The sequence below is a fragment of the Rhipicephalus sanguineus genome, chromosome 2, assembly GCF_013339695.2.
Source record: "Rhipicephalus sanguineus isolate Rsan-2018 chromosome 2, BIME_Rsan_1.4, whole genome shotgun sequence".
Taxonomy (NCBI): domain Eukaryota; kingdom Metazoa; phylum Arthropoda; class Arachnida; order Ixodida; family Ixodidae; genus Rhipicephalus; species Rhipicephalus sanguineus.
Genome location: NC_051177.1, coordinates 190,216,416 through 190,232,478, shown reverse-complemented (window position 1 = coordinate 190,232,478; position 16,063 = coordinate 190,216,416). Strand labels below are relative to the sequence as shown.

General features: G+C 47.9%; 1 protein-coding gene across 1 annotated transcript; it reads right to left on the bottom strand.

Annotated features, from left to right (window-relative positions):
• Positions 1–12,522: 12,522 nt before the first annotated feature.
• LOC119382104 (uncharacterized) lies at positions 12,523–14,213 on the bottom strand. The gene is made up of 2 exons (XM_037649836.2): positions 13,495–14,213; positions 12,523–13,117 (listed from the first exon to the last, which is right to left on the bottom strand). Exons 1-2 carry the CDS (start codon positions 14,199–14,201, stop codon positions 12,529–12,531), a joined length of 1,296 nt encoding a protein of 431 aa, XP_037505764.2. The 5' UTR covers positions 14,202–14,213; the 3' UTR covers positions 12,523–12,528.
• Between the last annotated feature and the right edge of the window lie 1,850 nt (positions 14,214–16,063).

Sequence of the window (16,063 nt, the reverse complement as noted above, 5' to 3'; positions counted from 1 at the left end):
AATCGAGGTAGTTCAGCCGCGCGCCGCGACGCGGCGCTCTCCTCCCACCCCCTTGCGGATGATGCCGCGCTGGCCGCGCCGTAGACAGCCGCAGATGTGTTTGGAAAAATTCACACTGGACATCGTGCACGTGGTGACTGGAATCAAGGTACGATGTTATGTATTGTTAATCGGGCTTTACACAGTGAGTGTTGCTCTCTGTAGCATATTACCGTCGAGATAGAGCCAAGCAGCGTTCTTAGGGGACTTCGTATGGCGCGGCGAGTTCATATCCCATGACCACGGCCGCTACATAAGTGCCATATGACACATGTATTGTGCCGAGTACGTGATTTGCCGTGCTTCTCATTCTTTCTTTTGGCGCTCGTTTCTCCCACGGCCGCCTGGACCGGCGCGCGCCATGCTTCTTCCTAAAGGAAATACATTTCGTCGTCGTCTGCAGTGCATAGCTATCTTCTGCGGTCGAGCGCTGTCTTAAGAGCATCACGTTGCTGGAAAACTAAATTGCGGTAATGATAATGTTGTAGACGTTTTCACCTTGCCGATGATAGGCAACATTTTGGTGGGCACGTCTTTTTGCATTCTGGAGTTCCCACGATACGACAGTGATGTGAATGAGACGTTCTTATTTAAGCGCAGGCCGCATGTAGGCGACTTTGAACGCGAAAGCGATGAGCGCGCGCTTGTCGCCTGCGAATTAGCTAAGGGTCGGTCGCGCAATGGCCACTTTCGTTTTGGTATCGCTTGTCGTTTTAGCGCGACAGCATGGAAGAGCCCGTTTCGCAGTAATTCCGGTGTCGGCGGCGGTGTGTGTGTGTATACGTTCATGTGCGTCTGTGTATGCGCGCAGATATCGCTGTCGCATTTAACTCTTAAAGGCGAAGCTTAAGGGTCCCCCAATTTCCGCCTCCATTATTGCGTGCATGCGGTTTGCCCTTTAAGATTCGAACTAATCTACCGGTTCGTTGGCTGAGCGGCTGCTGATAAGGCTTTCTGCGACTAGCATATATGTTTTCATATGCATTTTCACATTGTCATACCACGTTGACTTCAGGCAAGTAATTTGTTTTTTAGTCTGCGTTGGGATTCCGTGTGTAATTTACCGTGTTTTTCAGAAACGTGCCGTACTGCTGCGTGCCTTACTGTAAGTCAACACCAATGAATATTACGTTGCCTCGACGCCAAAGTGTCATTCCTTCCAGCAGGTAAAGCTCGCGCACTCAAGGCCGCAGCATCCCAAGGGAAATCCGCCAACCTCCTTTAAGCAGTGGAACCAACCTTCGGATCGTTTCCGCTATTCTGGAAGCGCTCAGAAAAAAGGAGTTTTTAATAAATCTCGTGCTTTCCTTCGCATGTATACTTTTTACTGATATGCTGCACTTAAGAACACCAAAACAATTTTCTTGAAAAGTGACTCACGGGTGTTTTCGCTTCGGTCACCATCATCACGACAAGGACTGGCGCACACACACACACACAAAAAAAAATAAAGAATATAGCAATAGCCGCCATCCATCCTCTTATGTGCTTTTTGTGAACGTGGTGGAAGTGCTATGCTAACCCACGGTTACTCTACAGCGATATCTTCAAGGCGCCGCTATGCGCCGCAAACCTTCCCGCATAGAGCGCAAAGGAATGGAGGGGTAGTAGGCGCGCGCCGCGGTGCGGCGAAAGGAGCGGTCACGCCCCTTTCTGCAATTACGCCTCCTCCGTCCAAATGGGACGGCCGGAGCAACACCGCCGCGCGCCCCGATCCAGGTGGCCGTGTCATTACTGTGGCCTCCGTGACTAGCACCTGCAATGCGTTACACGTCCGTCCTATTCGGCGCGTTTTCAATAGACATTCAAGTTTGTTCATAGGATTGGCACAGATTGTGTTAGCACCCCGTCACTATCGCTGACTAACAAAGAACTGGTGTTCCTCGACGGTACTGTACCTCCGCATGCGTGATTTCTTCTCATGTGTATAAATATGTGTGATCCGGATTCAAATAAATCATTTGTTGAAAGTTAGCGCTTGTGTACGTGTTCTCCCTTCTTGTCCCATCTTCATAATTCTGCGCTAAACACTTCAGATATGTCGTACCAACAAGGCCAGAAGCCAGCCCTTGCTTTGTGAACGAATTAACACACCGCGATGTGGCGACCTTAGCCCTAGCGTCGTAAAAGCGTCGGCCTCGCTCATTTCACGCTAATCCAAACCAAAAATAACTGCGACGCGCGCCTGTCTCACCTGGCTGTAACACCGCGTTCCTCGCTCACGCGCTCGCCGCGAGAAAAATCGCGGCCGGGCTACCGGGGCGGCACGACGCGCTTTGCGTTTCCCTCTACTCCGGCCGTGGTGTTCAATCACATCAATCACATTTTAACATGCCACGGGGTGGCGACCAAGTTCTGCTTCCAATATGCGACGCTCTTCTGGCTATCACACCTCGTTCTCTGATTACGCTTTCTCCGTTAACTACTACAGCTACCACAAGGTTTTGTTTAATCATTTAACATGGACGTTAGTCGTCGGGATGGAGATGTACCGCCAATCATCAAAGTGGGTGCATCCACGTTAAACGGTGCTATAGCTGCCAGACATCAATATACATTGTACAAACTCTCTTATATCAATTTACAGTAAACATTCAGTTACTTCTGTAAGGGCACGCTTTACTTTCGTGTTATTCCGATTCCTATGACGGAGGGATCAACCATGTTTTTTGTTTCTTATTTCATTCTTTCTTTTTCTTATTTCGGGCGATAGCAGTTACGGACACCGGCGGCGGTGGACAACTACGGCGCCAAAAACGGCCATTGTTGTGATCTTATTTATAACAGCTTTCGCTGAAAAAAAAATACTTAGCATAGTTTGCACTGGAGGCGCAATCCTAAAGAGACAGCGAAGCTGATGGACACATATAATAGTTAGTCCTGGCTGCTGCTGTTTTGCTAAGTTTTGCTAATTAGAGCGAAAGCTGTTATGAGATCATTTCAACGGCCGTTTTTGGCGCCGTAGTTGTCCGCCGCCGCCGCCGCCGCCGGTGTCCGTAACCACTATCGCTCGAAATAAGACAAAAACTAAATAAGAAAAAAATTCAAGGATGGAACGGGGTTCGAACCTGGGCCCTCTGCGTGGTAGCCCAGTGTCGTACCTCAGAGCCATGCCGGTGCTTGGAACTGCCTTGCAAAAAGACGCTATACAGGCTTCATGTCCGGAAGGAACCACATTAACATATGTAACTTAGTGCGGTAGAAGAGTGAAATAACACCCATGCACCACACAACGCGAACTCTGTAACCAGGCGTCACACAATGCGAACTGCTCAACGAGTGGGCTGTTGGATGCTTCAAACCCATTACAAGGGCCTCTGCAATAATTCTTCATCGTCATCAGGCACAGCATCAACAAAGTGCGCATAATGCCTTACATGTTTTTAGCGGGTACCACGGCTATCCGTTGAATGACGAAAAATGGCATAGTGGCTGCTTCTCTACTTCACAGAAATTATGATGATTTATAGCGTAGTGGGTTCCTCGCAAGTGCACTTGCATTGGTTGCCAAGGAAGCCCATAAGCCCATCATCCATTTCCTCAGGGTCTCAATAAAGTTCTTCCCCCCTCTCTCTGTCTCTTTCTCACGTGAACATATGTTATATTGCATGGCGGGAGAGTGAAATAGCGACCGGGCGTCACACAATGCGAATTACGTAACTGGTGGGCCTTTTAAAGCCTCCAACCCATTACAAAGGGCTGAGCCACAATTCGTCATCGTCATCAGCCGTCACGTAAACAAGGTGCACGTAATGCCTTACATGTGTGTAGCTGGAACATCGCTTCTGCGCACAATGACGAATAATGGCGTTGTAGGTGCTTCCCAACTTCACAAATATTGTGATTTATGGCGTAGTGGGTACCTTGCTAGTGTACGTGTATTAGTAGCCCCAAGATAGTTTACAACGGGCTCTAGAAATGCCGCGCTTCCAGCTTTCGCTGTGACTGTGCTGCGCTTTCCGGGCAAGCCTGGCGTTTTTTTTAGATGCGAAACATCTTATGGCGGAGTTCAAACCGGGGGTGTGCGGCGAGACCACTCTTACTGCGCATGTGCAAGCCTCTCCACTCCCCCTCTCCACTCCCCTTTACCCCTCTCCCGTTCCCCCTCTCCATTTTCGCTTCTCCCATCTCCCTCTCCATTTCCCCTCTTCCCTCTCCTCTCCCCCTCTGAAACGCGGGCTCGACATGCCGAAACACTGCTTCGCATCGCCTCATGGTTCCCTTTTAGCGAGAGATGACGTGGTTTTTTCTTTCTTCCTCTGTTTCTCTCTTCTCCTCTCTTGTCTTTGTTTTTTTGTGTGTCTTTTTTGTCTCTATTTCTATTTGTTTCGTTCTATCGCCTCTCTCTCTATTTCTTTCTCTTTCCTGGTCTTTCTATCTTCCTTTTATCTTTCTTCCCTTCCTTTCTTACTCTGTCCCTGTATTTCTCACTTCCTCTTATCTCCTATCTCTTTCTCTCGCTCTATTTCTCTATTTTATTCTCTCTCTTTCTCTCCTTTCTTTTCTGCCGTTCGTTCTCTCTCATTTTTTTCTTTCTTTCTATGCTATACTCTAGTCTCTCCCCTCCTCATTTCCCTCCTCCTCACTCTCACATCTGTCCTCGGCACTCTCATTACTCTCCCCTTCCCCCTTGCTATACTGTACCACACCAGGCTATGGTATGCTCTGCTAGCATGTCTGGATAGGCAAATGGTTAAGACGTCGCCTTCGGATAGCGGGTACGTGGGCTCGAATCTCACTTCGCGAAGAAATCTCTCCCCTAGAATTTCCCTCTATATCTTTATTTCACTTTACTTCTCTCTTTCCATCTCTTTCTCTTTTTATTTCTCTTTTTCTGTACTCGTTGTCTCGCCCATCACAGTTATTACTTGCCGCGCCGGAGAAATCCGCGCACGTGTTCTGGGAGCAAAGCAGAAGATAAAGAAGACGACGACAATGAAGAAGAGGACGAAACGAGCGCATGCCGGTTCATGACGATCATTTTCTATTCGCGGACTAACGGCTCCCTTAAACAGCTGCGCTGTTAAAATAAATTTCACACAAGGTGACATTCTTTAAATAGTATACTGTGCTTTAAGCAATTACACAAGAAACGCTGAAAGCACTTTCAACACCTCTCATATTTCAAGTAGGCAAAGCCAAGCCTGGACACTGCGTAGAAGCCAATACACACTCGAGCCGCTCTGCGCTCGTACATTACGCTCATTCTGGATTTGTGAGACATTCGTGACACAAACGGCCAGAGCAATGACGAGGTCATGGGGAAGCATTTGATTCGGTTATTGAACACGTCAGACTATAAGTCCCGCAAGGCGACACTGTCGCCTTTCGCGGTTGTTTCGCAGTATGGCGCCTTGCACAGCCGCTCCAAGCGCGTGCAACGCAATATATCGGCCGGTGCGCGCTCTCCCGCTGCGCCGATTCATCCGGCGTGGGATACAATAACTTCAATGGGCGAGAACACGAACACAGAGAGAAAGAGACCGAAGTAGCTAGATAGAAAGGGAAGAAAGAAAAAAGATAGAAAGACACAGAAAGAAATAGACAGAAAGAGAAAGAGGTAGAAACAGACACAAGAAAGAAATAGCAAAAACAGAGCAAGACAGAAGAAGAAGAAAGAGAGAGAGACACACAAAGAAAGAGAGAGAAAAATAGGTAGAAGGAAGACAGAGCAAGCCACGAAGAGGTAGCGAGAAAGAGAGAGAGAGAAAGAAATAGAAAAAAAAACGAACGCAAAAAGAAGATAGAAAACACAGAGACAGAGAAAAATAAAGAAAGAGAGGAAGAAAGAAAGAGAAAAATAAAAAAAACAACACAAGGACGGCCGCCAAGCTCCGCTCTTCCTTCAGGCTTCCGGCCGTGGCGGTCGCACTTCTGTGAAGGCGAAATGCTATAGGCCCGTGTACTGTGCGATGTCAGTGCACGTTAAAGAACACCAGGTGACCAAATTTTCAGAGCCCTCCACTACGGCGTGCCTCATAATCATATGGTGGTTTTGGCACGTAAAATCCCAGATAATATTATGTTCCTTCAGGCTTGGCACCACTAGTGCGAAGCTGCCCTAATTATTTTTTACAGCTTGAGCTATTTTTAGATGCAAAGCATCTTATGGCGGAGTTCAAACCGGTGCTGTGCGGCGGGACCACCCTTACTGCGCATGCGCAAACCCTCTCCACACACATCCACTTCCCTCCCCCTTTCCGCTGCCCCTCTCCCCTCTGCACTTCCACTCTCCACTCCCCCTTTGAAACGCGGGCTCGACATGCCGAAACGCTGCTTCGCATCGCCTCATGGTTTCCTTTAGCTGGAGATGGTGGGATTTTTCCCATTCATATATACTTCGGTGTTGTTGACAGTAAATTTCAGCTGAAAATACAGGCTTGTTAGCGCCTCTTTGTTTCTATTCGCTGCTGACATTACCTGCACAGCCTTGATAGTTTCACAGCATTTAGTTCGAGCTTCCACAATGTCCCGCTACTGCGCATGCACTGAAAATGCGGGGCGGCTCATGCCTGTCGCACTGCGACTTTGAAATATCTGATTAATTTGTGGCTGTTACCTCTCGCACAATTTGTGATAGTCTAAAATATGGACGCACAATGGCGTACATTTTCGATGTTTTGTTTTTCAGATTGGCCCGAGCATTACGGGCGAGGTTTCCCGTTGCAAAAGGAGACTCTTACGCTCTACCCATTCGCAGGTAGGTTAACAATCTGCGTTATATAAGCCAAAGGCGAACAGGCTGCGACCATCAGTTTTGCACTTCCTGAAAAAAAAAAGCCGTAAAATTAGACACAAGAATTACCTTTCTTTATTATTTATTGGTTTGAGGGCGAACACGTTTATGGTTTATCGTTTTTTCGTGCACTAACAGTGTGAAATAAAATAACTATCATCAAAGTGAACAGATCCTTCTAGCGATTTAAATCATAGACTACTAATGTGCACTGAAAATTTGTGAGCAGGTCTGTAATAAATTTGCTTCGTTGTAACAGAGAAGCCCTGTTTACGTGAGAAAATCTTGTTGCACTTTACCAAATTACACGAAAAAAAAGATAAAGATGTTTTGGATCCGACATTACGCCCTGGCAATTTCGAATGTGTTTGCAGGCAAGGATGAGACAGAAACTGGCGATCACTGAAAAATGTTATCTAAATTACTAAGGCCATAAACCTTGCTTTTGTGGGACATATCTTGTTCTTACGAATAAATTTGAAGTTACCGAAGAAACTTTAATTGAAATGCGTCCATCAAATAGAAAAGACATTCATAGAAAATAACTTCATGTCATCAACAGTGCTCAAATTAAATCAAGTTATACAGAGCCAAGCCACATTGTAAAGAAGTCTGTCAGTCCAAGCCATCCCGTGTTTGAGCAATGTTGACACATTTACGTTATTGGCTGGAGAATAGAAAAAAAAGGTCACAGTTTCGCCGCAACGGCGAAGCAATGAATGCGATAGCAACAAATCGGAATGTAACGCGAAGAACAGAAAGCAGCTCGAAATTGCCAGCGCGTCGCTCAAGCCCAAAGGACGCACGAAAAGAACGCACACAGGACGAGCGCGAACTAATGCGTCACAGCTCGACACTTGAGGCGCACTGCTCAAACATAAACAAGGACGCACGAAACGAACGAACAGGTACACACAAGACGAGCGCGAACTAATTGTCACAATTGTTACTTATTTCTGTTTGAACAGCGCGCTCCTTTAACAAACGCGGCCGCTACAGCGAGCGAAGCGAAGCACCCACATGCCGCCCCTTCTTTCCTCGAGATAAGCGTACGAAAGCGACCACGCCCTGTAGGACGAAGAGCAACGGCATTCGCAGGATTGGGGCGACGACTTTTAAAGCCTGCCACACGCTTCTCTACCACACGCGCGCACATCGCGCCATCTATGTGGCAACTAAGAAAGCATGCTGAAGTACATGGTGTATATAAATGGCTCGCCGTTAGCAGGCTGAAAGGCTGTGCTGTCGTGGCCTAACATCTAACGCGGCGGGCTGCAAAGCGAGAGGTCGCCCGCTCGATTCCGCGCGTCGGAAAGTATTTCTGAGTTATTTTTCTTTGTGGCTTTTCTATATATATACATACTTATACATATACGGTGAATGACAGCGACGGGGACGGACATTTTCCAGCCGAGACTGTCCATATAATTGCTATCGCAATAAAATGTCGCCCGCATCTTCCCACGGGGGGAACTCGAGTAAATGCGTCGCAGAGTGGTAGGGGTATCGCGTGAATGGTGCGTAATTGGGTTTCGCAGAAGCGTCGCGCTGCCCGAGTGATGGATCCGCTGCTCGACGTTCACGAACGGTTGCTGCTTCTCGAGCACGACGTTCAGTATCCACAGCCCGTCGTTGCCGTTTCGCAGCTGCTTCTCGTTCCCCGAGTGAAGGATCCGCAGCCCGTCGTTGCCGTCTCGCAGCAGCTTCTCGTGCACGAAGTTCCGGGTCCGCAGCTCGCTTTAAACGCTTGCGCTCAGCGTCGTGTGCTCGTCTCCTCGCAGCCTTCGTCTTCTGCGTTGCTTGCTGTTGTTGACGCCGACGACGGTGAGGGTGGGGTAACGTTGCCTTCGACGAGTGGTGGGACGCTGATTGAAGGTACTGTTGCTTCCATCGCATCTACTCGAGTCAAGCAAAGCGTCAAGTCAAGCAAAAGCCAAGACGCCCTTGAATGAATTCCGAACGCGCGCTCCGCCGCTTATATACACACCGCCCGCGTTCGATCGAGAAGAGGGAGGGACGGAGAGGAGGGAGGGAGGGAGGGAGGGAGAGGCCTGCTGCCAGCACAAGACGAGCCGAGCATGCGGGGGAGGGAGAGGGGAGGCTTGCTGCCGGCACGAGACGAGCCGAGCATGCGCAGGGGGGGTGTGGATGGCGGCCGACGCCGCAGGTGCGACTAAGAAATGCTCCGCATTTAAAACTGTTGTCATGACGACACCTCTAACTGTGATCCAATGCTGCCTCATGATGCGGCCTGTGGGTTCCTATTCGCATCTCCAGAAAAGGCTTCTTGCGCTGGCAACAGTTCCGAAAGAACAATAGCTACAATACCCAGGTGCACAATAAACACTTTGGTTTAGCGCTGTGCTGAAGTTAACTTGTTACGTTGAATCGCGCTGCTGGTTCGTGGAAGGCAAAAGGGTGATTGCTGCATATCACCTGATATTAGTCAGTCTGCAATATTTCACTCACAAGATACCGGAAATAGTTGCGCTGTGTGTGGAAACGTCACACCTGTTTGGCGAGTCCCACCAGAGTTGCCTTTTTTTAACACGAAAGTGTTTTATGCAGGGGTCCGCCACGCCTTCACTGACGTATTTTCGTCACGGATATGACATTGTAAAATATACACTAACAGATGACAAAGAAAAAGCTAGAACAAAAAATTACACCATCTTCCCGAGGGGAACCATGGGTGATGCGGAGCATCGCGGATCATTAACGGTGTTATTAACCTTGTATTAACGGTGTTATTACGTTGTTAACTTGCGTTGGTTACTGCTCGACATTCACGTTCCAACGCAGCTTCACGTGCTCGAAGCTCGGGATGCGCTGCTCGACGTTGATGCTTCGAAGCTGCTTCGCGCTGACGAAGTTCAGGGTCCGCCGCTCGCTTCAAGTGTTTGCTTTAAGCGTCGCCTGCCCTTCGCTTCGCAGCTTTGTCTTGAGTGGATGCAATTGGGCTGATGCTGACACGTGCTTGCGTCAGCCCACTCACTAATACCCCTGTCACACAGGGCAACTTAAGTGCACTTTGACGAAGTGCACTTCGCCGGTAGTGTCATTTGCACGCTGTCACACAGGAACGCTTAGTGACACTCGCTGCAAAGTACACTTGCCGGCAAGTGCGTTCGCCAAACTCACTTCGCTGTGACGGAGTGTCTATCCTCGGCAGCAGCGGCTTGCAAATAAATACGCTAACGCAAAACGCGACGATCATGGTATTTTTAAACCATCGTTCTCGTTATTAGAAATACTGCCATGTATTCAAACAAATGATACTACAACAAAAAACCTCGCTACTCTCGCTCTCGGGCAGTTTACGGCCACGTCCGCTAGGGGGATGCGGGAGCACATGGCGTGCAATGGCCGCGTCCGTCGCGTTGTTTACCTTCTTGCACATGTGCAGTTCTGTCACTCTCTAGTCATTTGCCATGGCGTGTGCCACGGGTGCCAATCCTACGAAGACAACGTGGTGCGACGCAGAGACGCGGGCGCTCATACGACTTTGGGAGGAGCATTTGAGCGAGTTGCGCCGTGCTAAGAGGAACTCGAAAATATATGCAGCAATCTGCGAGAAGCTCCAACTACTTGGATTCGAAAAAAGCACGAAAGAAGTAAAAAAAAGATTGAAAATCTGGGAAGTAAATACAGGTAAGCCTTTCAACCTGTCACAAATACATAATGCTCCCCGAGTCATGTACTGTCATGCGTGTTGTAGACTACAGCCGTTGATGAATGTATTTGCTTGATATTGCTTCTTTGGTACCCCTTGAAGGGCCCGTTCTGTTTACACATTGTTCGTTTTGAGGTAGCTGTGGTTAGACGCCAATTTTCAGTCAAGCGTAATTTAACTGCTCAAGATAAATGTATTGCCGGTTCATTGTTATATTGGCTGTAAACGATTAACACGATACGCGCGTTCGCTTTACCCGTAGCGTCTGCTTCGTGAACTGCAGAGGACAGCAGTGAGCGTTTTTCTGTCGTGCTCTGAGTGCCGGCATTGAGGGATCCGATGACATGAGCAGGGATTTCTTTCTCTTTACTTTGTTTACTGCGTTAAGAAGAGGCTTCCTACCCTTCGTGTACCCTTCGGGCAAGCGAGCTATTTAAGCTGTCTAGTTGTTCCCGCATTTGCGCGACTCCGTTGTCCTTACACCGGCGACTGATATCAGATTTCGCGTCGGGAACATTTGCGACGCAGGTATTGCCTTAAAGGGCCCCGAGCTACTACCATCTTCAGTAAAGACAACTTTAACGTGACGCATGCCAGTGCATTAATTCGTGCTTACATACTTGCAGATTAATAAAACGCAAGCAGACTGGCACAGGGTCAGGGGCCATCTGCTGGCCGTATTACTGGGAGATTCACCGATTTCTAGGAACGCTGCCGCTGCATGACGAAAGTCTTGCTGAAGAAAGCGGCTTCAGCCAGGGTTCCCCAGCACAGGAGGTGAGTGTGCAAGTACCTTTTGCGATTTATCCTCATCAGGCGGCACTTATATTGATTAACTGATGATTTAGTCGTTCAAGTGCGTTGCTTCTTCATTGCCATTATAACTACATACCCCCCAAAAAACGTTGAGTGTTTTATGCGAATTTCATACTCCATGGAACTGTAATTTAATTTTAGTCTGAGCTTGAACTAACCGGCTACGTTTGCAATATTACCAAAAGTGTGTGAAATCAAGCGGGTCACAAAAGACGAGACAGAATGGGTGTTGAGTACGAAACAGTTCATTGATTGCTTAAATGTTACGTAAAGTGCAGTATGACAACCAAGCGGGTGGGCTTGCAATACATTGTGCAATATACAATTGAAAAACCAAATGCAAATTTGTTCGAAATGCCCAGATACACGTTATATGAGCATACTTATCTACGAAAAAAGACTCAGCACTGGTACTGTCTCCTCTCTGTTGTTTCAATGTTTATAGCAGTGTAATGAGTATATGTTTACCCAATTTCACAATAAATTAGGAACAAACACAAAGCTTACTTCAATTTATGTCATTTTATGCCAAGAACACTGTGCCACTTCATAAAAATGCCTGATTTAATTAAGTACTGTCAAAAGGAATGCAAATTTTCTGCATGTGCACGCATACTCGTGCAGTTAACCAGAGGTAAACAAAGATTTTATTTCATATTGGGCTAACCTTTTGAGTGGTACTTATTTGGTTGTTAACAACGTGCAATTTTATGCTCTGCAGATCCTTCAAGGAATAGCACGGGGTGACGTGCAAGACGAACAGCAGAGCCAGGGTTGCTCATCACCTCTCGTGGTGGCATCTGAGCCATCATGCTCCACTCAAACTAGCACATCACCGCAGGCAGCGGGCAACTCAACCTCCACCTCCTTGGAAACAGCAGCAGCTGCCTCCAGCTGTGAAGCTGGTTTGGATGGTGGCGGCTGTGAAAAAGAGCCGAAGAAGCGCAAGCGGCAACCTGCACCATCCACCCTCATGACGCAGCTGCTGGATGAGCAACGGCAGCTTCGTCTCTCTTTTGAACAACGACGAGAGAAAGAACTACAACTGAAGGAGGAGCAGCTGAAGATCTTCAAAGGCATAGCTGCAATGGATGAAAAGCTGCTGTCCGTGCTGGAGGCACTGGTGAAAAAATGAACTAAGATGACATCAAGGGCAATTTCATGCATGCTTTATTGTGTAGAAGACACGACGGCTTGCCACAGCATTTCACAACGTAAAGCATAAATGTAAATGCACGTTAACAATGAAAATGTCTGAACTAGATCATGAGGAACGGGCAACTTGTTTCGAAAAGTATTCTGTGAATGCAGCCCTCGTTTTCTCGCCTTCGTCTGTGCCGGCTTGTGTGTTGTGGGAAGGCTGCACATAGAGAGTGGCAAGTTGTTGCGCTTCCTGTTCCCATGGCTGCTCAACGCAGTCCCGGAAATTCTCGCAGATGTTGTGCAAAACGCATGCAGCCCTTATAGCACGCTTTGAGTTTGGCAGGTGACAATCCATTCTTTTTGCTACAAAGCGGAAACGGGCTTTCAACCTGCCGAAAGCATTCTCTACAATCCTCCTTGTTCTAGACAGGTTGTAGTTAAACACTCTTTCAGGTGTTCCGTCCTGAGGATTTGCGAATGGCTTCATAAGGTTTCCAGTCAAGGGAAACGCTTGATCACACAATATGATCGGAGCAACACGGGTGCCTTCAATCATGGCCTGAGGGGACTTGAAGTGAGCACTCTCTACCACCTTTCTCAGTCCTGATGCTGCGTGAACACCTGCATCATGGCACCTCCCTGGACTACCAACACGGATGTATCTGAACCGATATCTGTGGTCCACCAGCGCTAAAAGTATCATGCTGTACCTGTGTGGGAAAAGAAGAAAAAGCAGCTGTAATTTCAGTAATGCTAAACAACAACAGAACGAGCACTTTCTAACATGATTTTACTCTTAAGTGTTCAGTAAACTTTTTTTTTTTGCCTTTATAGCACGAAGTACACGCAGCGTAGATCAATATAAACAATAGCACATTACAGTTTGCCTCATTCAACACATACAAATAGTGGCTTTTAATATCATATACAAGATTACTGTTTGTAGAATTTCGTGACAACGCCGAAAACAACGTATAACACGTTCTCCTAAATATACTACTATACTGTACTTCTGCACTAACCTCTGCGTTAGATCCTTTTATAGCGAGCAATGCCCTACCACGCCAAACATTTCAGAAGGACCTACCATCCCTTATAATTGTAGTAGTCGGTTGCGTGCTTCTTGGGCGGTGACACGGGGAAATGGCAACCGTCGAGGGCTCCTACAGCTTGGGGGAATCCGGTCACAGCGAAGAATTCCCTGACGTGGTCGGCCATGTCTGCGCGCCGTACCATGCAAATCCACTGGCTTTCGAGCTGCTGAATGACGGCTGTGGAAAACTGCCGCCACACCACATTGACAGTTGAACGACCTACACCAAATAAGTGGGCGATCGTCCTGTCCTCAGCAGAAGAGCACAGGCGGTAGAGTCCAATGGCAACTCTTTTCTCCACAGAGATCGGTGTGCGCATTTGTGTGCTCAAGCGGCTGAGATCACAAGCCAGCGACTCTACAAGGTACCTGAATGTACTTGGAGTAACGCGCAGTGCCTGCTTGAAGTAGAATTCAGTCAGATGAGGCAACGTGTCCTCGAACCAGCGTTCATTCCGTTGGAAACTCCACACTGAGCGACACATGGAGGGTACACTGTCAGCCAAAACGGCGGCTACGGTGAACGAGTTTCCGAGTAGCTGTTCCTCGATGTCTCTTGAAATTGCCGCTTCTCTGTCAATTTCACTTTCCAGCATGACGTACGCATGACAGCGCCTCGCTCGTAAGCAAATGAGTGCTGCCAAAACACGCTCCAAACGCTCGTCACCACTACGCGTGCCTTCTGCATCGGAGTCCGCCATTTTTGTTTTCGATTGGTCTTGGATATGGCACTGTCTTGTCTCGGCTCGCGATGACCAACGATGTTATGAGGTTGCAATATTTACTTCATTTGGGCGTAAAGTTTATTATAAATTATGTTCATGCCTATAATACGCTATTAAACAGCAATAAGTGCAAGAAATAGCAAAAATATGTTGCGCTACTAATTCACCAATTGCCACTGCCATCATTTCCAAAGCACACTTCGCTTTCTCGTGTAGCAGCGCGCCGCCAAAGTGACACTCTGTGAGCGTAAGTGCACTAGCTCAAAATGACACTAAGTTTGCCAGTGTGACTGAGGTATTACAGGACTGTTGCTTCCATCACACTTCATCGGAAGCATCAACGGAGTGAAGCGGAGTCAACCGAAGCAAGCGCTGCACTGAACGCGCGCAACGCTCTACCCGCTTAGAGGAGGAGAGTAGCGCATGCGCCGCGAAAGCAGAAGCGAGAACGCAGGAGAGGCGCAAGCAGGTGGTAGTATAGAAGTGGAGAGAGTAACGCCCAGCTGTTGGAGAGAGTGAAGCAGGATAGTTGCGCATGCGTAATGTGAGTGCGGACGCCAAGGCCAATGCCGCGGGACATACCCCCGAGCAAGAGATGCGCCGCATCTAAGAGTTACGTCGTTGGGAGCCGAACCTACGACCCCTAGCTCCGCAGCGCGCGGCGCGAACAGACTCGGCCACAGACGGCACGTTGTTCAGTATGCTAACGGTGAGCTATTTATACACAGCATTTTCAGCTGTCGTACTCAGAAATCGGTGGCACTTCAGCGTGTTTTACTTATCACTAGCGAGATGGCGCGAAGGGCTCAAAGGGCGCGCTTTAAATGTCGTCGCCCCGCACGTTGCGATGCGCGTGCGCCTCCACAGGGCGTGGTCGCTCGTACGCGCGCTTATCTCGTGATGAGGGGTGGTTTGTACGTCTTGTGCTTTCACCGCAAATGCGCGTTGAAGTTAAAGAGAGCAGGAAGGTCACTTCGCTCACTGCAGCGGCCGCTTTTGCGAAAGGAGCGCGCTGCTCACACATAAATAAGTTACAACTGTGACAGTTCGTCCTCATGCTGTGCATACCTGTGCATTTGTTTTGTGCGTCCTCAGTTGTGTTTGAGCATGGCGCGTTAACTGTCGAGCTGTGACAGTTGTTAGTTCGCGCTCATCGTGTGTATGTTCTTTCTGTGCGTCCTTTCTGCTCGAGCAGCGCGTTGCGAGTTTCGAGCTGCTTGCCGTTCTTTCGCGTGACATTACAATTTGTTGCTATAGCAGTCATTCCTTCGCTATTGTGCCGAAACAATGCACAACAAAAGCTCAGCCGCGTCTGTGAAGACACGTTTCACTTTCGTGTTATACCGATTCCTATGACAGAGGGATAATTCTTGTTTTTTTTTAAATATAAATGGACTTTCAAGGGAGTCGGCGGTTTAAAAATGCAAGTGTTCGTGTGTAGCAGACATCTACGAAAGGTGCGAGCGCTTGTGACCGGTAGGAGATTGAGATGGAATGGCGGTCCTCTATGCCATTTCCGCAAACACGGGCAACCCTGAAATTCCCGTGTTTTGTTCCCAATTTCTTTTGTACAGATGAGAAGACAAACACTAGGAACGGGCCATCTTCATGTTAATGACACGTGTATTTAAGGGCCACGTTTCCGTGATTAATGAAATCATATTGAAAACGCCATTATTGAACAACATCTGAGAGAATGCGTTTTTAATGTTCCGCTTTAGGCTTCTATAGGTGTTCGCAATAGCTTATGTTGAGGAAATAAATATTCTCTTTTAATATAACTGATTCACTTGGAAAAAAATCTATTGCAACAATACTTCTTTCCGGGCGAGTTGGTT